This window comes from Vitis riparia, chromosome 11 (assembly GCF_004353265.1).
Source record: "Vitis riparia cultivar Riparia Gloire de Montpellier isolate 1030 chromosome 11, EGFV_Vit.rip_1.0, whole genome shotgun sequence".
Lineage (NCBI taxonomy): Eukaryota > Viridiplantae > Streptophyta > Magnoliopsida > Vitales > Vitaceae > Vitis > Vitis riparia.
The window spans coordinates 5,252,439-5,278,422 of NC_048441.1; the positions used below are offsets into that span (position 1 = coordinate 5,252,439).

At 36.8% G+C, this 25,984-nt stretch overlaps 1 protein-coding gene across 1 annotated transcript in view; it reads left to right on the plus strand.

Annotated features, from left to right (window-relative positions):
* The window catches only part of LOC117924986 (isoamylase 1, chloroplastic), a 50,489-nt gene that overhangs the window by 14,783 nt on the left and 9,722 nt on the right, over positions 1-25,984 (plus strand). The window contains exons 6-14 of the mRNA XM_034843749.1: positions 2,049-2,190; positions 2,287-2,394; positions 3,695-3,780; positions 4,246-4,317; positions 4,416-4,542; positions 6,643-6,729; positions 7,594-7,686; positions 8,791-8,949; positions 13,169-13,252. Coding sequence (XP_034699640.1) covers positions 2,049-2,190; positions 2,287-2,394; positions 3,695-3,780; positions 4,246-4,317; positions 4,416-4,542; positions 6,643-6,729; positions 7,594-7,686; positions 8,791-8,949; positions 13,169-13,252 — 958 coding nt within the window. The remainder of the gene's footprint in view (positions 1-2,048; positions 2,191-2,286; positions 2,395-3,694; positions 3,781-4,245; positions 4,318-4,415; positions 4,543-6,642; positions 6,730-7,593; positions 7,687-8,790; positions 8,950-13,168; positions 13,253-25,984) is intronic.

Consider the following 25,984-nt stretch of genomic DNA (forward strand, 5'->3'; position numbering starts at 1 on the left):
ATGGTACCCCCTCAAGGTTTTTTCAGAGCTCTAGTGGCTTAAGGCAAGGGATCTATTATCCTCATACTTGTTTGTTCTAGCTATAGAGGTGCTCAGTTGCCTTCTTGCAAGGGCAAGAGAGGGTGGCTATTTGTCTGGCTTCAAAGTGTTAGGGAGAAATGGGGAGGGCTTGGAGATTTCCCATTTGTTGTTCACAGATGATACTTTGGTTTTTTGTGAGGCTACCTCTACCCAAATGACTTATTTGAGTTGGTTACTCATGTAGTTTGAGGCCATTTCAGGTTTGAAAATCAATTTAGATAAAAGTGATCTTATTTTGGTTGGGAGGGTGTCGAATGTAATGGAGTTGGCTACTATATTTGGTTGTAAAGTGGGTGCGCTTCCAACCACTTTTTTGGGGCTCCCTCTAGGAGCTGCCCATAACTCGATGGTGGCTTGGGATGATGTTGAAGAAAGGTTTAGAAAGAGATTAGCAATGTGGAAAAGGAAATATATTTCCAAAGGAGGAAGGCTAACACTGATCAAGAGCACGCTAGCTAGCCTGCCAATCTATTTTATGTCTCTTTTCCGGATGTTGAGGAGAGTTTGCTTAAGGTTGGAGAAGATTCAAAGGGACTTTTTGTGGGGAGGTGGGGCTCTAGAGAATAAGCCTTATTTAGTGAAGTGGGATTTTGTTTGTTTAGACAAAAGAAAAGGAGGCTTTGGAGTTGAACGTCTTAACTCCCTTGTGAAAAGAGAGAAAAGGGAGAATCCCTAATTATTGTTATTGAAAAAACTGTTAATAATACACATTGGACTTGGGTATATATATACATGTTAGTGGGACCCACAATACAAGGAAAAGTAAAAGTAAATAACCTAAATAACTGTATACTATCTAACATCCCTTAATAAGGCTCTCCTTTGCAAATGGATTTGGCGCTTTGCTAAAGAAAGGGATGCCTTTTAGAGAGAAGTTATTTGTAGTAAATTTGGGGAATTGGAATGGGGTTGGTGCTTTAAGGAAGTGAGGGGCAGCTATGGTGTTGGTTTATGTAAGGCTATAAGGCATTTATGGGAGTTGGTTTGTTCCAGAAATCTCTTTGTAGTGGGCAATGGGAGAAAGGTCAAGTTTTGGAAAGACAGATGGTGCGGGGATGAGCTTTTATGTTTGTCCTTTCCCTCCTTGTTCGTTCTAGCTAGCTCAGAAGAGGCTTGAGTGGCGGATTTTTGGGTGCACTTTTCTGAGGGGGATGGATGGGACCCAAGCTTCTCTAGACCTCTCAATGACTTGGAGATTGAGATGGTGGAATGTTTCTTGTCAAGGATTCAAGACAAGGTGGTGATTGAGGAGAGGGAGGATGAGGTGTTTTGGGCGGTTACAAAGAGTGGATCCTTTTCTGTTAAGTCCCTCTATTCTATCCTTGAGGAAGTAAGGGTAAGCCGTTTCCCTACTAGTATTGTGTGGAATACTTGGGTCCTTCCTAAGGTTAGTTTTTTTTCTTGGGAGGCAACATAGGGGAAAGTTTTGTCTTTTCTCCAATTGCAAAGGAGAGGGTGGTCTTTAGCCAATAGCTGCTCCCTTTGTTATGCTCATGAGGAGTCAATTGACCATATACTCTTGCATTGTGGGAGCTCTTGTTCTCTTTGTTCAAGATGTGTCGGGTGATTCATGCTTCCGTTATAGAGACCTTTTTAGGGTGGTAGGGCTTGTTCATTAGAAGAAAGAGAAAGAAAGTGTGGAAAACAGCGCCTTTGTGCCTCTTTTGGACAATTTGGAAGGAGAGACATAGATCTTTTGAGAATATGAAGCTGTTTATTATCTTGGACAAACTTGTTTATAGAACATACTTCTGTCCTTAGTTGATTTTATTGATTGGTTGGGGACGGATTGAGGGAGGGAGTATTTTTGTTTTCTCTATCCTTTTTGGCACTATTAGGTGACCGTTGTATACACCGTGTGTACTTCGGTGAGCACTTTTTGGCGTTTTTATACAATTTGCACTTATAAAAAAAAAATAAAAAAATGCCAATATCATGTCTGATGAAAAACATGATTTCTTGTCTAGGGTGAATTTTTGGGGATATTCAACCGTCAATTACTTTTCACCGATGATAAGATACTCATCTGCGGGCATCCATAATTGCGGTCATGATGCAATAAATGAAGTCAAGCTTCTTATTAGAGAAGCACATAAACGGGGAATTGAGGTGACAACTCATTTCAATGTGCTGTAGCATTCTGTTTATATTTTGTGGATTTTTTTGTTTTCTCTCTCTCTCTCTCTCCTAATTTTACTTTGACAGGTTCTCATGGATGTGGTTTTCAATCACACTGCTGAAGGGAATGAGAATGGTCCCATTTTGTCATTTAGAGGTGTTGATAACAGTGTCTATTATATGCTTGCTCCTAAGGTATAACTCCTGAAATTATTCAGAGTCGTTTCTATTTTTAGTAGATCTGTTGTTAGTAAATAATGGAAGATTCTGGAATATAATTAATGAACACCCTTGTAGATTATAACTAATTTTGTAGACACCTAATTTTAAAGCTTCTGCAATTATGCAGTTTGTTTAAAATCTGTTGTAAGTGAACATACCAGATGAAAATTCCTGTAAACTGTTTGGTCAATATTTGACAACAGTGCCTCTATTAGTCAATTTGACATGTGGATGAGAAGATATATATGCTTGTTCACCTAAATTTTTTTATCTTTTATGGTTCTCTTTGATTGTTTAAAAGAAACATGTTGCCCAAATGAAAGAATAGAAACTTGTGAAACTGAGATGTTACAGCTTGGTGTATGATCTCCATCTTTGCTTGTATTTGTTATTCTGTAGGAAAATGAGGGACAAACTACCAATATGTATTTTTTATTTTTATATGAGAATGGAGTATCTGGACTGGTTGGTTGAACTGGAAGGTTTTTAGGAATGGGCCCATAATGTATATTATGCTCTTTAACACTCTCCTTCACGTGCCGCCCCATCCTGTATGTGGCACATGAAGGGGATGGACAGGCCCACAGGCAAACAAATAACTGATACCTTCTTCAGGTTTGTACGTAAATTCAATTAATTGGGGGAAATAAACATGACAGTGAGATTCAAACTCATGATGTCTCACTAAACAAGCTTTAATGCCATGTTGGATGACTACTTCTCCCAAAAGCCAAGGTTGTTGGGATTTGTGCCAATAGTGTATATTATGCCCTCTAATAATTTTACTCACTCTAGCCTATTATTATTATTTCCAAAACCAAATTCCCCTACTGTATGGAGATTATGACACTGGGCTTGTGAATCTTTATTTATTTCTTTTTTATTTTTTACTTTGTATTCCTTTGAAAAGGATTGTCACTATTATTTTTATTTAGGAAAAAGGAATATTATTTTGCATAATTTTTCTAGCTTTTGCGTAGTAGTTAATAAGTAATAAAACACTGGATTGATTGGGTATAAAAATTCCCATTTTAAGGGATAAGCTGAACACCTACTTAAATGATTTGAAAACATTAGGATTTTTGTTTCCTGTCAAGTTTGCCAAATTTGATTTGAAATATTGGTTTGAGATTTAGCTTAACTGCCCTTGAGGCCAAGGCAATTTCTTACACCATCTAGTCTAGTACATGTTTTAAACAGTTAGGATCTAATTTGCCCTTTTTTTATTTTTATTTTGCATATGAGAGAACTTTTTTTTTCTATGGTTTTACAGGGAGAATTCTATAATTATTCAGGTTGTGGAAACACCTTCAATTGCAACCATCCCATTGTGCGCCAATTTATTTTGGACTGCTTAAGGTAAGTTCATCATTATTGACTCTACGTATAGGTTTTTTTAATCATTTTTTTTAATGATTTGACTACTCACTTTGGTGGGTCTGCAGGTGTGTGTGTGTATGGGTGTGTCTGGAGGTGTCCCTGCACAGTGCACTTCCACATGTGTGGGTGTATAAGCATGTTTTTGGGTGTGGATGTGTGTGTGTGTGTGTGTAGGTGGGTTGTGCACATGCTTGTGTGTGAACACCATTCCATTGTGACACTAATTATAATCATACGTGCACATATTTATTTCAGTTATGAAGTTGTTGACAATGGGATGTCAGATAAGCATGCATGTCCTTTATTTTATTTTCCTTTCTACTTTTCTGGGTGTTTATATGCAACCTCATGCTACAGTTTTGAACTTATTTAGTCTCAATCCTTCCTTAATCTTTATTGGTAGATGGAGTTGAAAGGTTTTTGAGTTAGTTTCTTGTCCAACAGATATTGGGTAACAGAAATGCATGTGGATGGCTTTCGCTTTGATCTTGCTTCTATCATGACCAGGGGTAGCAGGTTACTGTGCAATCTGTCTGATATTTTTTTTTGTCCTTATTCAGTTTCTATTGGAGATTGATATTTATTTTGGTCTTTTATTTTCCTTTCCCATGAAGTCTCTGGGATGCTCTTAATGTATATGGGAATCCAGCAGAAGGTGACTCACTGACCACTGGCACCCCTCTCAGCAGTCCTCCATTAATTGATATGATTAGTAATGATCCAATACTCCGTGGAGTGAAGGTATTTACTATAGGTTCCTTTCTTTATACTTCTCTTGAAAATCCCAGCTTTTAGTAATCTTGCCTCTTTATTTTATTTTTTTTAAATATAAAATCAAAGAAATTGTGGAAATATGGGATTATGATTTGTAATTAAGTGCCAAGATTAGAAGAATATATTGTGTTAGGATATTTTCTATTTTTATGGATGAGAGAATCTCTCCTAATTAGTTATTGTTTCCTTAGAGATAGTGATTGTGCATATTATATGGCTTAGATTAGGAATCCCACTTGTATATATATAGGTCACTTTGTATTCAGTTTTAATACAGAAAAAAGAAGAATATTTTCTTCAGAAATGAATATCTTATTTAATGGATTAAGATTCAAAAAGTGGAAGGAGAAGACATCCTCCAACAGAAATGTAACTAGATTAATTACAGAAGATAAGAGAAAATCCCCTATGAGAATAAATATGGGATGGAAATGCCCATACAATCCTCCATTATGTTCCTTTTTATTCTCCTTCTCAAAAACCCACCACCATAGTAGCCATCTCATGCACTGGTCTGTCTACTAATCATCAATGAAAATGGGTCTGTGGTGTCTAAAATATCTTCATGAGCCTTGGGGAACTGAACTTGCTAATGTATAGCAATAGATTAATGATGTTCAATAAGAAGATTAGATGAATTGAGCTGTCTGGACTCTGGTCCTTTGTTAGGACTGTTGGGTAAACTGCATCTCATCCTTAATGTCTCCCTTTGGTCCTTACCTACCATAACACATTGAGAAGCAGTAAAAGATATGCCTCACATTTTTTGACCCAGATCACCTAATGACCACATGGTTTTTAAGTACTGAAGAGTACTGTTACATATTACTCCATACATGTCAGTGTCAGTGTCATTGCTTGCCAGCCTGGAAATCACCTGGATATAACTTATACCTGAAACTAAAAAGTACCATCCACGTTGCACATTTGATCAATATGTGTCTTGGTCTCTTTCAACAATTGGTACATATTGGCACTACTTGTATGCAATATTAGTATCAATGGATTCCAAAAGATGTTGGGGTGCTGATGTACATTGGTAACACTGCTTGACAACTAAAGGAGTAGTCAAAGCTGATTTTTTCTTAGTCTTTTTCTTCTAAAGAAAGAACTGCCCTAATCTATCAACAGTGTTTTTTTGTGCTTCCATTCAAGATATTAAAGCCCCTAAACTTGAGATTTGATGAAATTTGAATCTTGAGGTTTTGCTCTAACTTTTGAAGGTTAAGTGTTTCATCCCATAAAAATTTTCATTTTAATTGATCTCCATGCTATGCATGGATTTTTATTTTAATTTGTTTGTTTCTACTTATATTAACTTGATATACATTGTGAGTTCATATCCTAATAGTTTAAGCTTTTAGGAAAGTTGGCAACTTAGCATAGTCTCAGGTTATTAGTCCAGTATACATTGTGGATTTGTATCTTTTATAACTTAAACTTTTAGGAAAGTTGGTAGCTTAACAACTTTAATGTAGTTTTAATCATTAAACCTTCCTGAAAAAACTGACTATGGAGGTGTAAAACAATCTCAAGATTGATGTGTCTAAATCCTTGGTTGCTGTCTCTCCCTTCTTTTGAAGATTGTGCTGCTATGGTCATTTTCCTGAACCAGAGAAGTCTTATCCAACCATGTAGGCCCCCAATAAGATAGTTGAGGTGTGTCTGAAGTTTAGCTATCTGATTTCTAAACCTAATCCTGACAAAGAAATCGTGCAATAAGTCCCAACGGTGAGATATGATGATCATTGATGCTGATAGTTCAGACCTCACATGTGCATGCATACACATGTACACATGAAGAGGCAAAGAAAATAGGATATGACATTCTCATTGATCATCAATATGCCTTAAAACCCAAATAGTATAATTAAAAAAATAAAATAAATACAGACTGCTAATTGTTGCTGCTTTTCCCAGGAAGATGCTTCTGTAATCATGTTTTGCAGAGGAGTGAATCCTACATAAAACAGTTTCATTTTATCATTTTCTTTGTTCACTGGCAGTTCTACGTGCCATTACTATTGGAAAGGTAACTGACCAAATTTTGTTTCTACCTTCAAATAGCTTATTGCTGAAGCATGGGATGCAGGAGGCCTTTACCAAGTTGGCATGTTTCCTCACTGGGGTCTTTGGTCAGAGTGGAATGGGAAGGTCAGTACCGAAAATGGTGTACAATGTGCCATGTCGAGAATTGTCAGCCTGTGTTTGTACTTATGATAAATTATTATTATTATTTTTCATTGAACAAGCCAGTCACATGATGCTTGAAAGGTCTTACATAGGTAGAAACATAAATCTACATCAGTTTTTCATTATTCCCATATTTCCCAATTGTTTCATTTCACTGTTATACTTAATGAGGCAATCTGCTAACTTCTGCTTGCTTGAAGGAGTATTGGACATAGAAGATACAAAGTTTTCACTTGATTACCTCTTCATATATGGAGGGTTGGCTGAACTGAGCCTATGAACTAGCAATTATTCATTTCTTTCTACATGTATTTGAATTACATGTGATTTGATAATTCTCTCCTACTGAAGACACATCTGGAGGCAATATTGGAATTTTTTTTTAATAAACATTATGTTTAGCAATAATGTGTAGTCTCCTTAATATGCCATTTCAGGAAACTGATTTCCTTTCTATGATAAAATCTCCTTTGATAAGATTCTAAAATCCAGGAAATGTCCTTTCCATGTCTCGTTTCATTCTTATAGTCATTAAATTTCAATTTTCATATATATTTTTTTTAGCAGAGCCCCTAAATTTGCAATATTTTGATAGCTTTTGAAGGGACAATTTTGTTTCTATTCTTCAAACCGCTTCCCGTTTAAACAAAGACATTTTTCTTATACATCTTCCTCTCAAACATTCTGCTGCTCTCCTCTCAAAGCTTGAGTCTTAACAATTATGCACAGTGCATTTCCTAGTAGACCAATTCACATGATTTGCATATTAGAATTGCATTGTTATTACATAAAGCTTGGGTCATGTTTGATTTGGATATTTTTCAGTATCGTGACATAGTGCGGCAGTTTATTAAGGGTTCAGATGGATTTTCTGGGGCTTTTGCTGAATGCCTTTGTGGGAGCCCTAATCTGTACCAGGTATTTCTTTTCTTATTTACTTGTCCTTCTAATGCTCATGACCTTCAAACCTGTTGGACAACTATTAGTTACACTAGGTAGATATGTCTGGGTAAGCCCTGGTAAATGGCTGAGATTCTTGAAAGAGCAAAACTCTTTGTGGTACTCTGTTGTTAAGAGAAAATGGGGAGGATTAGAGGAAAGGGGGTGGGGGTGGTTGGGGGTTTGGTTTGGTTTTATTCCTTTGTGACATTGCTTATAGAGAATCCTTCATTTGTTTGGGGTTTTGGATCTGTTCTTTGTTTGGAGGTGTAGATCGACAAAGCAGGTAGCTGATTTTCTGGCCAAGAGAGGAACTAGGTGCCTTAAATGTTCTGTTCCCTTGATTTTAGCTTGAGTACTTTCTTTAGCTGTCCTGTTGGTTTCCTTCTGTTTCCCATTGATGTATCTCTTCTCCTTCTCCTGTAAATGCTGTAATTCTGATTTACAGAGAGGAACTAAGTGTAAATGCGGTAATTCTGGTTTTGGATCTGTTCTTTGTTTGGAGGCCTAGATTGACAAATTGTGTAGCTGATTTGCTGGCTAAGAGAGTGACTAGGTGTCTTAAATGTTCTGTTCTCTTGTTTTTAGCATGAGTACTTCTTTGGCTGTCCTGTTGGTTTCCTTCCATTTCCCATCAAAGGATCTCTTCTCCTTCTTTTCTTCTCCTATAAATGCTGTAATTCTTTGTTTGGAGGCCTAGATCGACAAATCAGGTAGCTGATTTGCTGGCTAAGAGAGGAACTAGGTGTCTTAAATATTCTGTTCCCTTTTTTTTTTTAGCATGAGTACTTTCTTCAGCTGTCCTGTTGGTTTCCTTCCGTTTCCTGGTGAAGGATCTCTTTTCCTTCTTCTCCTGTAAATGCTGTAATTCTGATTTACAGAACCTTTTGTTATGTATGTATATATCAGAAGCTTCACACTTGTATTCTTTTACTTAAAATTTTTTCTCTGTTTTTCCCTGATATTGTGTGGAGTCTGATTCAGTAGATGATTCTTTTGGAGCCATGCCCTCCATTTCATCCATCAGTTTTTATATTTGAAATTTCTAATATCTGTTAAGTCTTTGCTCATTTTGTGAATCAGGAAGGAGGGAGGAAACCTTGGAACAGTATCAACTTTGTGTGCGCACATGATGGTTTTACATTGGCTGATTTAGTGACATACAACAAGAAGCATAACAATGCAAATGGAGAGGACAACACTGATGGGGAGAATCATAATAACAGCTGGAACTGTGGACAAGTAAATATTGATAGCCCATGCGCACTCACAATCACATATTGCTGTAGTTCCTTTTTTAATGCCAAATTTTCCTCTATGATAGAATCAGCAACACAGTTCCACTTATTGGGAACATTCATAAAAGGTGTCCAACATGCTGGCACAACGTACCTTATTGTGAATGTCTTCTCTTAAAAGCTCTTATGTGATAGAATGCCACCCTAGCTTGACTAAAAAGAGCTTTTTGGCTTCAAGCATCTTCTGGTTTGAAGTGTTATAGTTATAGACAAATGTAGAGCTCTTTTTTAACTATCAAATGAAACTTTACATAATAATAAAAAGTGGCTCCAAATGGGGCATTAGTGATACTTTAATCGTTTGGTAGCATTTCTTGGAAGGTTAGGAGTAGTTCCTAATTTTTCAAAGCTCTTATAAAATTAGGCCTTGACAAATTTTTTAAATCACATTTAGAAATCTAGAAAATATTTAATCTGTTTTTTGGATTTGCACTTGAACGTGCTTTTTTGCAAAACTGTTGTGTTGAAATATTATGCTGCTATCATCTTGGGATTATCGTTGAGATTGTGTCTACATATTTTGTATTTATTTTCTTCCTAAAATAGAATTGTATAGTTGTGTTTTTAATAAGAATTATGTTGAGCAATCAATTTTCCTAAAACCTTAGCTTTTAGGATTTGGGTCCACAATATATATTTCAAGGTTCAAAGTATCAACCGAGTCTAGTATGACTCAACCAAGTTGTATTCGCCTTGGATCTTTTTGCACCATGTTCGATATCCAATAACATTTTCAACGCAGATTTGGTCAAGAATTAGTTAAAGTCAGTTGACTCCGTTGAGATTCCGAGTTGACTCGGTTGAATCATTTGAGTTATTGAAATTCTCACCAGTTAAACCCTAAAATAATTTATTTATTTATTATTATTATTTTATCAAAAACGAACAATTGTATTAAATGAGAAAAACATGAGAAGGATGAGAAGTCCTCCCCATGATGTACAACTAACCAAAAACTAAGTAAACCTTCATGAATTAAGGAAGGCTATATAAAAAGGACATGTATAACAAACTCAGACCCTATAGACCCAACCCTAAGGTGTACAAATTGCAATAAAGGGCAACCAAAACTAAGAAATCCTTAAAAAATTAGAAATTTTCTTCAAAAGGAAATGTTCTTCAAGACCCATGACTCTACCCATGGTTATGATAAAGAAGAAAGAAGACATTGGTTGTGCCAGCGATGTCGTTGTGGTGACCGTTTGACCGGTGAGAAACATCGTATTCTTCCATTGACAACAAGCTCCATGTGTTGGTGTTGCCTCTCTTTGCTCCATTTCCGTTGTGTTACTAGTGTGGTGTGGGTTAGTGGTGTTCTGGATTGGGAATTTGAAGAAAAAGGGTAAATGTATTGTTTTATATAATAATGATTTATACTTAAAATGCTCATGTATGTGCATTAATTTGTCTTATATGCTATTAGTGTTTGGAATTGGGAATTTGAAAATTATTATTTTATATGTTAATTATTTTATTGTATAGTTAATGTATTATTTTAAATGGTAATGGTACCATATATGGTGTATTATTTTATATGCTAATTTGTTGTTAATAATATGTTGAAACCATTCCATTTGTTATTATGTTAATATATTTTTAAGTTTATTAGTTTCTTAATTTATTTAATTATACTATTTTAAAAAATATTTTTTATTGCTTTTAGACAAATCCCATGTTTCATTGCTTTTAGAATATATACCTTTAATGTGAGTCTTGCTCCCTTGGTGAGCTCATTTCCTCTTCATGACTTAGAATATTTATAAATTCCTAACACTTTTTCATAATAAAGAAGTATACCTATTGCCATAAGAAAATTTCAAAGAAGGAAATATTTTATACAGTATTCTCTATTAGAAGAAATTATGAACAAAATAGAAAGCCTAACCATTTTCATTGCCCCAAACATTAATTATGACCAATTCTTATTTTTATTTAAAGAAATTCATAAATCACACTACCAAACACATTGAATTGTTTATTGAAAATTATATAGTTGATCTACTAGTATAGCTCAATTTCTCATCAACTTTGGCAATGGATATAAACTTAGGGTTTTAGGTTTAGGTTTTTGTGGTTTTAGGGTTTTAGGGTTTTAGGGTTTTAGGGTTTAGGGTTTAGGGTTTAGGATGGGTGATTAGAGATTCTAATAGAATTGTAAAAATGGTTGCCAGTAGGCATATAGGTAATGTATCAATAATTATTGTGGAATGTATGGCTTTAAGAGATGGTGTGCTAGCTACTAATAATAATGAGTTCTTGAATCTAAAGATTGAAAGCGACTAAAAAATAGTGATAGATTGTTATAAAAAAAAAAGAATAACATTCCAAGTTCTATTATATTATTAATGGAGGATATTTGGAAGTTATCAAGACCTAAATATTTACAATTGTCTACATATTTATAAAGCAAATGGTAAACATATTACTTAGCTAAGAAAGGTATTTGTAATATAGAGTTTATCATTTGGAGGTCAAATTTTCTTAGAGATGTTATAAAGGCTAGATATGAATATTATCGTGGTTCATCTTTCAATAGAATTTGTAGATATATTGTTTCGTAATCTCTTTCCATCAAAAAATAAAAAATAAAAAATCAGTGCTATACTTTTGAATGGCCTCCATCACCATGGTAAATGTAGAGATAGAAGGGGAGGTTGCATATGTTATGATACATCCCTTAAAAGCATGACACGATTTAACGAATATGGATTTATTATTTAATAATATTCCAATTTCACTTTTATCTATCTTTAAAATAGGAAATATTCTAGATAGTATTCTCTATTAGAAGATATTATGAACAAAATAGAAATTTGAGGCTCTTTCAAAATGAACAAGTTTATTTCAAGAAGGAAAGAAATTAGAATTTGATCTAGTACAGGATCTTTCCTAGAGTTCTGGCTGGATAAGCTCACTTGATTGAGTTTACACCTTGACGAATCAAAGAATATTTTTCTGCATAGATGGATCAAGGGCTCGTCTTGATTGATCAAAAGTGAAAACTTCAACCTGAGCAGATTGAGCCAACTCTAGAATCAACCATATGGCGTTCAATTTTTTTTTTTCTTTAGCTCTTATTTTTGTTAAATGTGATGCCATTTAAATATACAAATCGTTTTGAGTTTTTTCATACGAATTCAGACTGACTCCTTAGTTACGGACTTGAATTTGCTCAAAGACTTTATTATGGAGATTTCTTAAATGAGTTCTTTGGCTGCAATCTTTTCAAGTTGATGGTGGATGGATCTGTCATAAACAAAACCTGGAAACAAAAGTACAACACTTTTAGAGTGGAATTGCCAACATAATGAACTTGGTGACGATTTTTAAATCCTAAAACTTTTTCTAAAGGTGTCTAAATCTTTTTGTACTCACTCGGGGGGTTCTCTTTTTGGGTTAGAGACATACATGACCTAGCTAGGGGAATGATGATAAATTTAAGGAGGTGAACTGTTTGCCCTTGAATGAAATAGCAACTAGGAAAGTACTGCTGGGTGATATCTTTGATTAGAGCTTTGATATTCCTTTTATCTTGTTTCTTTTCTCTCTCTTCCTTTTTTTTTTTTGTGGTTGTATTCATTTTTTTTTAAAGGAAGAGCTCTCCTTGTATTTTATACAATAATTTCATTTATTATTTTTTAAAAATAACTATTTGTGATTAGAAAGTTGAGAATGTCTACCAGTTTCCTGGTATTTTTTATTGTTTTCTATTAAAGGAAGTCTTTTCCCTCTCATTTCTGTTTCTTTATACAGGTTTTTCTTGATTGCTCATGAATAAAAATTGTTCTATATATATAAGACATGACGGTACATAATATCTTGAATTCTCACTCAAATGAAATACGAGAAACTTTTTTTAACAAATGGGGCTCAAGTAATTGAAGGAGGCTTGGTAAACCTGAGGAGGTTAAATGTTTCCAATAATCTTTTGCGGAGCACTATTTTTCAACTCTGTAAGGGCTTGTTTTTAATTAAAGAGTAGAAATTTACTGTGATGGAATAATATGAATCAATCTAATATTTGAAACGGCCTGAAAGTTATTTTGTATGTGTGCATGCATTGATATCTTCCAAAGGTTGTTGTAACTTGTAAATGTTTATTCCTACTAGCATGCTGAACTTGTAAATTTTACTACTTTCTGATGCATCTAACGTTTATTTAGGAAGGAGAGTTTGCAAGTATTTCAGTAAAGAAATTGAGGAAACGACAAATGCGAAATTTCTTTCTTTGCCTCATGGTTTCCCAAGTAAGTCTAAATGGTTTTGAATCAATTTTTTTTGGATACGAAATGTTCTTTCCACTGTATGGTAAAACATTAAATGTAAATGTATAGGTATGAATAGGTGTTTTACTTGGTTAGTTTCTCCAAGCCACCTACTTTCTATCCCTTAATTTGTTTGGTAGTGGAAATGATCATCTGTTTAAGTTTGACCAAGTTGACCTTGAATACTCCTACCATGTTCTCCTGATTGAACTCTATACACAGCAAAGTAAAATGAATTTCTATTGTCCTGTAGGCTACTTGTTGTCAAAGTCATATTAGAAATTATATTAGTCTTAACATAGTAGAAAATTTGACTTAACATTGTCCATTGGAAGAGGCATCTATGTAGGGAATATCTCCTCTACTAATATAATAGATGTACTGACCGTGTTCCAATCTAGTAGTATCATGCTCAAAGGGGTGCCCACAAATGGAGCACTAGCTAATGTCCAAAGTGAAGAGAAATATATTACATTTTATATTCTCCTAAAGTGCTCTGTTGTCCTAAAAAACTCATTGTCCTCTCCCTCCATATAGTCTAAATTACTATGAGAATAACAATACCCCATAGTGACTTCCCTTTAGGAAGACCTCCAAAACCCTGATAAGCAATGGTTATCATCTCCACCACACTCCTTGGTGGAACCCAGTCAATCCTTGCAAATCCAAACAACTTACTCCATAATGTCAATGCTACTAAGAAATAGAAAAAGAGATGATCCATTGATTCTTCACTCTTCTCACACATTACACACCATGTTGACCTAAGGGCTTTTGCAAGGTCATTAGTATTAACCTTCATATTTGCCACCAATCATGCGAAGGTCTTGACTCTGAGTTGGACTTTAGATTTCCAAATGTAATTTGCAAGAGGAAAGGATCTAAAGCTAGTAGAAAAAGAAAAGGCTTTAGAGAACAAACTGACGGATAATAGACACAATGATGTCAATGACCAACCCTCAAATCTAGGAAAGTGGATGATAGGTACACATTGGTTAAAGTCAACATCAAGAGAGTAGTTCCTCAATTTTGTGATCGAAAAGGTTATGTTAGAAATTGGAATTTCAAGACGAGGGAGAAGATGAGATCAAAGCTGAAGATACATTAGAATTTCTTAATCTCACCATTCTATAAAGCCTTCAAATTTAACACAAAAGCGTTGGTTACCCCATCCAATATCTTCCTAAAACCAAATTTTAGTATCATCACCCACTAAATAGCAAGTGAAACATGAGAAGAGAGGGACACCTTGAGTAGTAGCCTTCCAAGGACATCAATGAGATCATCTAATATTCATATTAGCATCTCATCCATTAGAATTTAGTCCACAGATACTTAAGATAATCTTGTGCCATAAAGCATTACACTCCCTTAGGAACCTCCATTGCCACTTACTTAAGAGTGTCCTATTCCTCAAGGCTATCTACACTATACCTAGAACCCCTTCACTCTTTGGTTTACACCCTTAATCCTAACCCACAAGATAATTTAAGCTTTCTTCTTGTGTCCAATGCAAAAACACAAAAAATTTCTTTACAACTTCTCAATCTTGTTGGCTGCTTTGGTTGATGTTAAAAATATACCTCCCCCACTCCCTCCAAATAAATAAATAAAGAATGAGGGAATGTGGGCAAGCACGATTAAACTAGGGTTATTCTAACACCTAGGGATAGTAAGCCTTCTTCCACCTATCTAAGCGATGTAATATTCTATCCATAACTAGATCTCATAAAGATTCAACTCTAGAATTCCTACCTTACCCCAAAGAAAGACCCAGATAAGATAAAAGGTCAATTGCAATGTTTACATTCATTCTAAAGTGGCAACCAAATCAAGAAGTCGGTCTTGGTTCACTTTGATTTCTAGTAGGGTACTCTTGTCTAGATTTATCTGTAGTCTTGATATGTATCTACAAAAAAATAAAAAAATAAAAAAAGACAAAAAAAGGACTTTAGATTTCATAACTCATTTAAATAGGCTCTTGAAAAGAAAATGATGTCATCGACAAACTATAGATGGCTCACCCTTGTTCCCCTATTGCCCACTAAGAATCTCTCAAAGATACCACATTGCTCTACTTTGAGCATCAATCTATTTCACACATCTTCATAATGGTAAAGAGAAAAGGACAAAGCAAATCACATTGTCTTGAACCCCTTCAAGCCTGAACCCATCCTTTAGCACACCCTTTTATTAGCATTGCAAAACTTACAGATGATGAACAACCACAAATCTAAGATAGTCATATCTGTCTAACACCTTTTCTTTCTAAAGCATAATCTAGAAACTCCCAATCCACATGATAATAAGCCATTAATCCACAGGATCTAGAAACTATTGGAGATTTTTTTCAGATAATTGAGATTATCTAAATCAGTTGAAGAGGTTTGAATTAATTCAAATTATCCAAACAACTTTGGATATTTGAGTTCATTTGAATTATTTTAAATTTGTTTTATCCATAGAGTAGTTAGAAATTAATTCAAATTAATCTCCTAGTTTTTAGGATGTTTCTGGTTTCCTAAAATAAAGGACTTAGGTAGTACCTAAGTCTATAAATTAGTTTGTAATTTAGTTCAATAATAGATTAGAGCAGATGAGGAGATCATCTCAGCCATTTAATCTACTTGCAGGTCTTTGTTTGACGATGGGAGAGAGCGAGAGAGAGAGTGAGAGAGAGTGCGATGGAGAGGAGGGAGAAAATAGCTCGGCGTCTCGCAGAAGAAGGAAGGAGAGCAGCTTCACAGTGGAGTCCAAGGCGTTCGAGATCGTTGTAGATGAAAGGAAAGGAAAACCCCAAGTTCTCATCGTGGAGAAGAAGGGAGGGATTTCGTCATGGGTCCGACTGGGGCCGGAAAGCTTAGGGTTTTTCATAGAAGGCCTAACCCAATGCATCAAGGACGAGAAAAAAGTAAGATGGGGAAGGAAATGGAAGGAAAAGGGGAGATTATATTCCATGACGTGAGGGATAAACAGAGCGGGGGGGTTTATCTGGCTAGGGGTTATTGAACTGGAAAGGAAGAGTTTTTGCATCTTCATCCCGAGAGGCAGAGGGGACAAAAGAGGATGGGTGATTATGGCAGAGAAGCTTCATCAACTGGTAGGAGTTTTTGGTAGAAAATCAAATAACCAGGAAGCAAGGGCCGTGGGGAAGTTTGTCGTGGAAAGCTCGTATGCGACAGTAGTGAAGAGGCCAATTTAGGGAAATACAAACTCAATCGCAGTGAAGGTTAAAAGGGAGGAAACACTAGGAAATCTACAAAAATTAGAACATTGCGTTGTGGCGAGTTGGAAAGCCAGTACAGAGGGAGAAGAAGATCTTGAGAGTTTGGGAAGATTATGGGCAAAGTCTTGGGGTCTAAGAGGAAATTTAGGGTTGGCTAAGTTGGAAAATGATAGTCTTGTTGGAATTTGAAGATCTGGAAGAAGCAAGACGTGTCGTATCCTCAGGGAATCGCTCGATGGGAGGATTCCAGGTAGGGCTGGAGCATTGGAACCCTAGGAGTGATTGCTGGGTAGAGGCGGATGTAGGGAATGAAGTCTGGGTGAGAATTGTTGGGCTTCCAATCTCGTTATGGAGTACGATGATTTTGAAAAGAGTGGGGGAAGAATGCAGTGGTTTTGTTGCAATTGATGACCAGACAAAGACGATGGGTGAGATCCAGTGGGCTAGAATCTTGGTCAAATCGAGAGGAGACGTCAGGCCGAGTGTACTGGAAATCAAAGTGGAGGAGGATGTCTATGCTCTGTCACTGTGGTGGGAGTGCCGACCGGTGTTGAGGAAAAAATTCAGCGAAGAGGCTGGACGAAAGAGCGACATGGTTAAGGGTGACGTTGCTTCACACTCGGAGCAGCACGTGGAGGAGGAGCGGGTAAGCGTGAGGCTTGAGACGCTGAACTTGTCAAATGAAGAAATGGGTGAGCAGGGGGGCGGGTCGGGCCGGGTGACGGTAAACTGAGCTCAAAACCCGGCAATCCGGGATTGGGCCTCAACCGATGAGTTATTGTCTGGGTCGTCTTCCTTAGGCCCAATCGTGGGCCTAAAAGAGGCGAGGAGGGGGGCTGGTGGGTTTGGCCTGGCTAATGGATCTTTGGGCTTAAAACTGAAAGGAGTGGCAACTAGAGAGGATGGACCAAGAGTAGGCCCATCGTCAAGGAGGTGGGCTGAAGAAGTGGGCTGTCATGCCTCAAGCAAAGGCCCAGTCACGTCAAAAGAACAAGCCTCAAGCAAAGGCCCAATTATTTCAATGGGTTGCCAAAAGCTGATTGAATTAGAAGGAAAGGTAAGGGTTGGCCCAGTCTCGCCAGCAGCCCAAGCCTCGAGCAATGACTCTCAGGAGAAGGGCTATATGTTGGAGTGCACCATTTCCAGAAACGGGAATTCCTCAGAAACAGAGCCCTTTATCGCATGGGAGTCAAAGGAGCTAAGGAAGCAGCAAACTTTTGCTAGTTATTCAGTGACAGACAGGGCGCTCGAAGACGAAGCCTTGAGGTATGGGTCGGGGTTTTGTTCAAGGGGAGAAAGGGTTTTGGGGGCTTCTCATCTTAATCCTTTTCATTTTGATCGGGCTTTGAAGGGGGAGTTTTACGATCGTTCTGGGGATATTGAGGAGGAAATTCGGGTTGATAAAACAATGTGGTTAACAGTGTATGAGGGATACAATGAGAAGGTCAGTGGCTGCAGGGATTTGGGAGTAACCAAGAGAAGCAATGATAAAATCAGGGGGACGGAGGGGGCCTTTGGCACACCTGAAAGACAAGCTATGAGAAATGAGCCTGAGGAAAAATGGGAGGAGAGTAGTTTGGCAAAATTCAGTCATTTCTTGGGATTCCCGACGGAGGGATTGGAGAAGGAAATTCTGAGTTTTTTGATTAAAATCAGAAAGAGACGGGAGAAGATACATAGTAAAGAGCTTCTGGAAAAGTCAAAGTTCGAAAGGGAGTTAAAGAGATTAGAGTGTTCTGTAAATTATGAGGTGGGGAATAAGCAGAAAGGCTCGGTACAGGGCAAAGGGAGCCAAATTGTGGTTGTCCAATGAAGCTAAAAGTCATGAGCTGGAACATGAGGGGAGCAAACGATAGCTCCAAAAGAAAAATTATTAAGGCTTTTACAAGGAACCAGAGGGTGGATTTACTTTGTATTCAGGAGACAAAATTCAATCTATGTCGGAGGGTATTGTGAGAAGTTTAGGCTCTGGGAGATTTTTAGATTGGAAAGCTCTGAATGTGGAAGGGGCTTCGGGAGGAATTCTAATTTGCTAGGACAAGAGGCCTTTGGACATTCTGGATTGGGAGGAGGGACATTTTACTTTATCTTGCAGATTTAGGAATGTAGAAAATGGGGCTGTTTGGGTGTTCACGGGAGTTTATGGCCCTTTCTCCAAAGTGGAAAGGGATGAACAATGGGAAGAGTTTGGGCTGATTAGAGGCCTTTGGGAAGACCCCTGGTGCCTAGGGGGGGGGGGGGGGGGGGGGGGGGATTTTAACATCACCCTGTTCCAAAGGGAAATGAGCAATCAGAGGAGAATAAACTCAGCGATGAGGAGATTTGTTGAGATTGTGGATGATCTAGGGCTGGTGGATCTTCCTTTACAGGGGGGAGAGTTCACCTGGAATGGGGGCCACAATAACCAAGTTTGGGCAAGATTGGACAGATTTCTTGTGTCCCCTAGCAGGTTAGACCAATTTAGTGGGGTTACTCAAAGTAGGTTGCCTTGGCCGATTTCCGATCACTTCCCAATCATTCTAGTGGGGGGTGGGATAAGATGAGGCCCGACTCCATTTAGATTCGAAAATATGTGGCTTAAGGTTGAGGGATTCAAAGACCTTATACATAGCTGGTGGCAGAGGATCGAAGTTAGGGGCAGCACTAGCTTTAAATTGGCTGCTAAGATGAAGGAAATCAAGCAGAAGCTGAAAGTTTGGAATAGAGAAATTTTTGGGAGGCTGGATTGCAACAAATCTTCAGCCCTGCAGCAAGTGGATTTCTGGGACCGGATGGAAAGCGAGAGAAGCCTAACTATGGAGGAAACAAAGTTAAAAAAAGAAGCAAAAGAAAATTGCAAAAAGTGGGTGCTTTTGGAGTAAACTCATTGGAGATAGGTTTAGAGGGAGATCTGGTTGAGGGAGGGGGATAGAAACACGGGTTTCTTCCATCGTATGGCAAGTGCTCATCACAGAAACAATTCTTTGGACAGAATTAAGATCAATGGGGAATGGCTTTCAGAGGAGTAGAAGGTTAGGAAAGGAATTGCTAATGCTTTTCATCAGCTGCTTTCAGAAGATACGGGGTGGAAGGCGGACATTGGGAGGCTTCAGCTTGATCAAATCAGTCAGCAAGAAGCGGAGAATCTGGAGAGTCTTTTTACAGAGGATGAAGTTCATACGGTTTTGATAGAGATGAATGGGGATAAAGCCCCTGGTCCGGATGACTTTTTGGCAAAGTTGTTGGGACTTTGTTAAAGAGGAGATCCTAGAAATGTTCAAGGAATTCCACGAGCATAACTCATTCCTCAAAAGCCTCAACAATACTTTTTTGGTTTTGATTCCCAAGAATAGTGGGGCTGAGGACCTTGGAGATTTTAGACCTATTAGTCTTCTGGGGGGGCTTTATAAGTTATTGGCTAAAGTGCTAGCTATCAGGCTTAAGAAAGTGGTTGGAAAGGTGGTCTCCACTTCTCAGAATGTCTTTGTGATGGGAAGACAAATTCTTGACGCTTTTTTAATTGCAAATGAAGTGATAGACTTGTGGCAGAAACGAAACGAAAAGAAAAGGGCCTTATTTGCAAATTGGACATAGAAAAAGCTTACGACAGCATCAATTGGAAATTTTTGTTGAAGGTTTTGCGAAAGATGGGCTTTGGCTCTAAGTGGTTGGGGTGGATGTGGAGTTGCTTGTCTTCAGCCAAATTCTTAGTTTTGGTTAATGGAGTGCCTGCTGGCTTTTTCCCTAGCACTAAGGGCCTTAGACAAGGAGATCCCTTATCTCCTTATCTCTTTGTTAAGGGAATGGAAGTGCTGTATGTTCTTATTAGGAGAGTTGTGGAGGGGGGATTTTTATTAGGATGCAATATTAGGGGTGACAACAGATCCTCTTTGAACATCTCCCACTTATTTTTTGTTGATGACACAATTGTGTTTTGTGAGGCTAGTAAGGAGCATCTAACTCACTTAAGTTGGATTTTACTCTGGTTTGAAGCGGCTTCAGGTCTAAGGATTAACTTAGCCAAAAGTGAAATTATTCCAGTTGGAAAGGTGGAGGAGATTGAAGAGTTGGCTATTGAGTTAGGCTGCAGGGTGGGGTCCTTACCTTCTTAGTATTTGGGACTTCCTCTAGGGGCTCCTAATAGAGCTCCTTATATGTGGGATGGGGTGGAAGAGAGAGTAAGGAGGAGACTTGCGCTTTGGAAACGACAATATATCTCCAAAGGGGGAAGAGTCACTTTAATAAAAAGTACTTTGGCTAGCATGTCTATCTATCAAATGTCTATTTTCAGAATGCCCAAGATTGTTGCTAGAAGGCTAGAGAAAGTGCAAAGGGACTTCCTGTGGGGAGAGAGAAATTTGGAGGGGAAAATTCATCTAGTTAATTGGGAGGTGGTTTGCACAGACAAGGAAAAGGGTGGGCTAGGCCTTAGGAAGCTAGCCATGTTTGAACAAAGCCTTGCTTGGCAAGTGGATATGGAGGTATGCTTGTGACAAAGACAATCTTTGGAAACAAGTGATTACGGTAAAGTATGGGCAAGATGGTCTTGGATGGAGGCCAAAGAAGACTAATGGGGCGGTTGGAGTAGGGGTTTGGAAGGAGATTTGGAAAGAATCAGATTGGTGTTGGGATACCATGATATTCCGAGCTGGGAAGGGCACCAAGATCAGATTTTGGACAAATGTTTGGTGTACTGATATAGTGCTGTCCCATTGCTTTCCTCATCTCTTCGTCATGGCGGTTCAAAGGAGTTCAACGGTTAAGGAAATGTGGGACCAAAATTCTGGTGAAGGAGGTTGGAACCTAAATTTCTTGAGGGACTTCAATGATTGGGAGCTAGATATGGTTGGGGACTTACTCCATGTGTTGAGGGGTCATAGGCCTTCTCTGGAGGAAGACTCGGTTATTTGGAGGCAAGGAAGAAATGGTCAGTTCAGGGTTAAGGAAACTTATAGCTTGTTGACCAATCCTAATGATATCGGCTTTCCTTCAAGAAGTATTTGGGTGGCTAGGGTGCCAACCAAAGTCGCCTTCTTTGCTTGGGAGGCGACGTGGGGGAAGGTGCTTACCCTGGATAGACTCCAAAGAAGAGGGGTGCAACTTCCGAATTATTGTTTTTTGTGTGGGTGTGAAGAAGAAAATGTAAATCATATTCTTATACATTGTATAGTGGTTAGGGCTTTGTGGGATATTGTCCTTGGGTTAGTAGATGTTAAATAGGTCTTTCCAGAAACTGTAAAGGAGGTCTTAATTAGCTGGAGGGGCTCCTTTGTGGGGAAGAAAAGGAAAAAGGTTTGGGAATCCATTCCGTTGTATATTTTTTGGATGGTATGGAATGAGAGGAATAGACTAGCCTTTGGGGGGGGGGGGGTGTTGAATATTCAGAAGTTAAAGAATTTTTTTGTCTGTAATTTGTGGAGTTGGGCCAAATTGTATTTAGGTGAGGAGGCTTTCTCTCTTATAGGCTTCCTGGAGTGGGTAGCATCCAGTTAAGGGGAGGTGATTCTTTTTGTCTTTGTTTTTTGAGGCCCTAGCCGCCTTGTATACCCCTTGTATGCTTTGTGGCTTTTTGCCTCTTTATTAATGCATTTCTTTTTACTTATAAAAAAAAAATAATAATAGATTAGAGCAGTGTTTGAGTTTTTCTTCCTACTGCCTGGAAACATGGTATCAAAGCAGGTTGTGTAATTGAAGAAAATACCATGGTAAAAACTGTCATGATAGGAACGAGCAAGGGTGACGACTCAAATGTGTCTTCAAAACCTTCTCAGTTGACCTCTACAATTGTCCCCACTGCTATCGATCACTCATCCCTTCAAATAACTACTCACAAGCTTAATGGAAAAAATTTCCTTCAATGGTTGAGGGCTACTTAGATGGTTATTTGCGGACGCGGGAAGATAGGATATGTCCATGACACAATAAAGAAGCCAAAGGAGATTGATCCTACATTTCATATCTGGGATGCCAACAACTCAATCATTATAGCCTGGCTCGTGAACTCGATGGAAGAAAACATTGGTGAAAATTACATGTATTACTCAACTGCAAAGGAGCTTTGGGATACTATGAATCGTGCTTTTTCAGACCTTGAAAACTTAGCTCAAATGTTCGAATTAAGAGACAAAGTTCGAAATCTAAGACAAAGTGATATGGATGTAATACAATACTTCAATATTTTCAACAAATTATGGCAAGAAATAGGTATGTTTAATGATTGTGTGTGGAGTTTTGCTAAGGATAGTGAAAGATACAAGAAAATAGTGGATAAAGAACGAATATTTGATTTTATTGCTTAACTTAACAAGGAGTTGGATAAGGTTTGGGGACTGGCTACTTGAAACAAAACCATTGCCTTCAATTGATGAGATTTTTGCAGAAGTGAAGAGAGAAGAGTATTGTAAGTGTGTCATGCTCGGAGAACAGAAACCACTGCCTACATCAGACAACTTGTGACATCCCACATCAGATAGGGGGGAAAGTTCCTAACACTATATAAGTATGGACTCTTCGTAACCTTGTAGACGCGTTTTAAAGCTGTGAGGGCCCCTTTGGGTTCAAAGCGAATAATATCTACACGGTTGGGAGCGGGTCGTTACAAATGGTATCAGAGCCGATCCCTGACCTCGGTGTGGGGTTTGTTTGGCCTCATATGGGTGTTTGTTTATTTGGTCCCACAATCTCGTGGGACACAACGAGGATGTTGTGTCTGCATGGGGGGGTGTTTGTGACATCCCACATCGGATAGGGGGTAAAGTTCTTGGCACTATATAAGTATGGACTCCTCGTAACCCTGTAGACGCATTTTAAAGCTGTGAGAGCCCCTTTGGGTCCAAAGTGAATAATATCTACATGGTTAGGAGCAGGTTGTTACAAATGATACTACTTTGTCACGCCCCAAAACCCACTCCAAGGGCATGACGGTCATTTCACACCTCAAGCCCAAAGGCTCAAAGTGGAAACGACACAACATTCGTATTGTAATTGGAAATTTACCAATTACCAAATTCCTGTTTAGAGTAGTAAAATAAATAAATTCTATGATCCCCAATTCTCAACTTTAAAAACTAACACATCAACCAGAGTGTTATTGTCCAAATAACTTTAAATTCAAATGATTTAAACAAGTATTAAATTTTAACATCTAAACAATGTCCAAAATTAAGTTTGAACCAAAATCCTAACAAAGAAAAATTCCCCAGCCTAGCCATCATTCCTCGCTCGAATTGAGAGTACCTGAAAAATTATCAACGAAGGGGCATGAACTTCAAGCTCAATAAGGAACATCAATACAGTTTCATAGATCAAACATTTTCAATCATGTTTTCAAATAGGGGATATAACATATACTTATTTTCATAAAAACTTTTGAGTTCAAAATACTAATACATTCAAACTTTTCAATAAAACTTTTTTTGTATCCATTTCAAAAAAATTTCTCATAAAAACTAAATCCAATGCATTTTAAATATCTTTAATCTGGTTATCAAATAACAAATGACACTTAGTTAAGTGGGATTTTACAAATGAGTGGCTAGTTTCAAATTTGTTCCATTAAAGGTGAACAAAACGAAAGGTCAACAATTATAACTCGTTGACTAGGGCCATAAGGTCAACTATTATAACCCGTTGACTAGGGCCATATAACATCAACTATTATAACTCGTTGACTAGGGCCATAGAAATGTCAATAATTATAACTCGTTGACTAGGGTCATAGAAATCAGAGTTAAACAATTTATTTCATTAATTCAAACTTGCAAAACAAAATATCATATCTCCAAAATTTTTATTTAGTCATAAACAAATAAAATGTTGAAACATATTTTTCATACAAAATATATATTTGATCCATGCATAGAAATAAAAAAATAACATTTTTACACATTTCAAAATACAATATAAAAAGAAAATTATTTCCTTTTACAAAATCTGCATTAATATCCCTTACTTTGAAGAAGGACTCAAAATCTTGAAGTATTTATTTCTGAAAAATTTCCTCTTGACCTAACATAATATCATACACAATATTGATTATTGATTATTTATCTAAATATATAAATTTGAAAATCTTTAAAATATTTTATTTAGTATTAGGGATCCTAATTAATTTCTCATACTAATATTATTACTACTCAATATTATTTTTTAACTTACTAAATAATAATAAATTAATTTAGTGAGTTTCCAAATTATTGTAAAATTCATTTTCTTTCATAATCTTACCCTCACTATTTATTTCTTTATATACTTGAATTAAATTAAAACCTATACAGGAAATTATTATTATTATTAATATTTCATTTGTTAGCTTAAAACTAAATATTATAATTTTTATTAATTTTCAAATTCAATACATAACCAACCCATTACCCTCCTATCTTCATTACATGCACGAAGCCCTAAGAATAAAACAGTAAGCCTCATGTATCTTCTCATTAATTATTATTATAATAATATATTTACATATACAATCTTTTCCAATGCCTAACTCAACACCTTGGCAACACACGCGTACTCCATTTTATTTTATTTTTCAAATCTAAAGCCTACACAAACGATTTATTTATTTATTTTCTAAATCTAAAATTTCTTTTCTTCCATTGATTCTTCATTGATTTTGTTTTCTATTTAATTGAAATTTTCTAAATTTTCCTATTTTCATCACAAATTAATCCACATTCATAAATTTCTAGTCTTTTGATCTAAAAATTAATTTAACAAACCCTAATCTAGATTGAGATCTTCCAAAGAATATCTAAAGTTTTTAAAACTAATTAACGAATATAAAATATTAATTTAAGGATTAAAATCTTACTTGAAAAATTGATCTTCAAACTCTAAACCTCCAAATGTTTAGCTCTATTATCTGATTTTTCTGATCTCTGTGTAAAAGGGTTTTCTAAATAAAGAAGATAGGAAAAATCTAATTTATATCTAGGGATTTTAAATACGAAAAGACCTTTTTACCCTTATTAAATTATTTTAATTAATTAAGAATTTGTAAATTATGATTTTACCCCTAAATTGGGTTTGGGGCATTACATCTTCCCCTCCTTAACAGAAGTTTAGTCCTCTAAACTTGATATACATGAGTCTTGAAATAAATGAAAATGTTTTTCTCTTATCTCTTCATCTACTTCTTAAGTGACCTCTCGAATACTAAGATTACTTTACTAGACCTTTATCAACAGGACAATAATAGAACATAGTATCTTTTCCATCTCGCACCGCATAGGCATAAAACCCTTAATAACCTTTCCCAAGCAAGGAACTAGCCTAAAAAGCCAAGATCATACACAATGGTCTAACCACATGCTTTCCCTTAAAACTAAACTTATATTGGTCAGGAATATGGAAATCACCCTCTTACAAAAATAATTAATAGAGACATAGAAGGAAACTAACCAATCCATCTCCTAAATCACATCAAAATCCTAAAGGTCAAGAAGTACCAAGTTACCTAACATCTCCATATAACTAGTCATCATAAGACAATCTCCAAACAT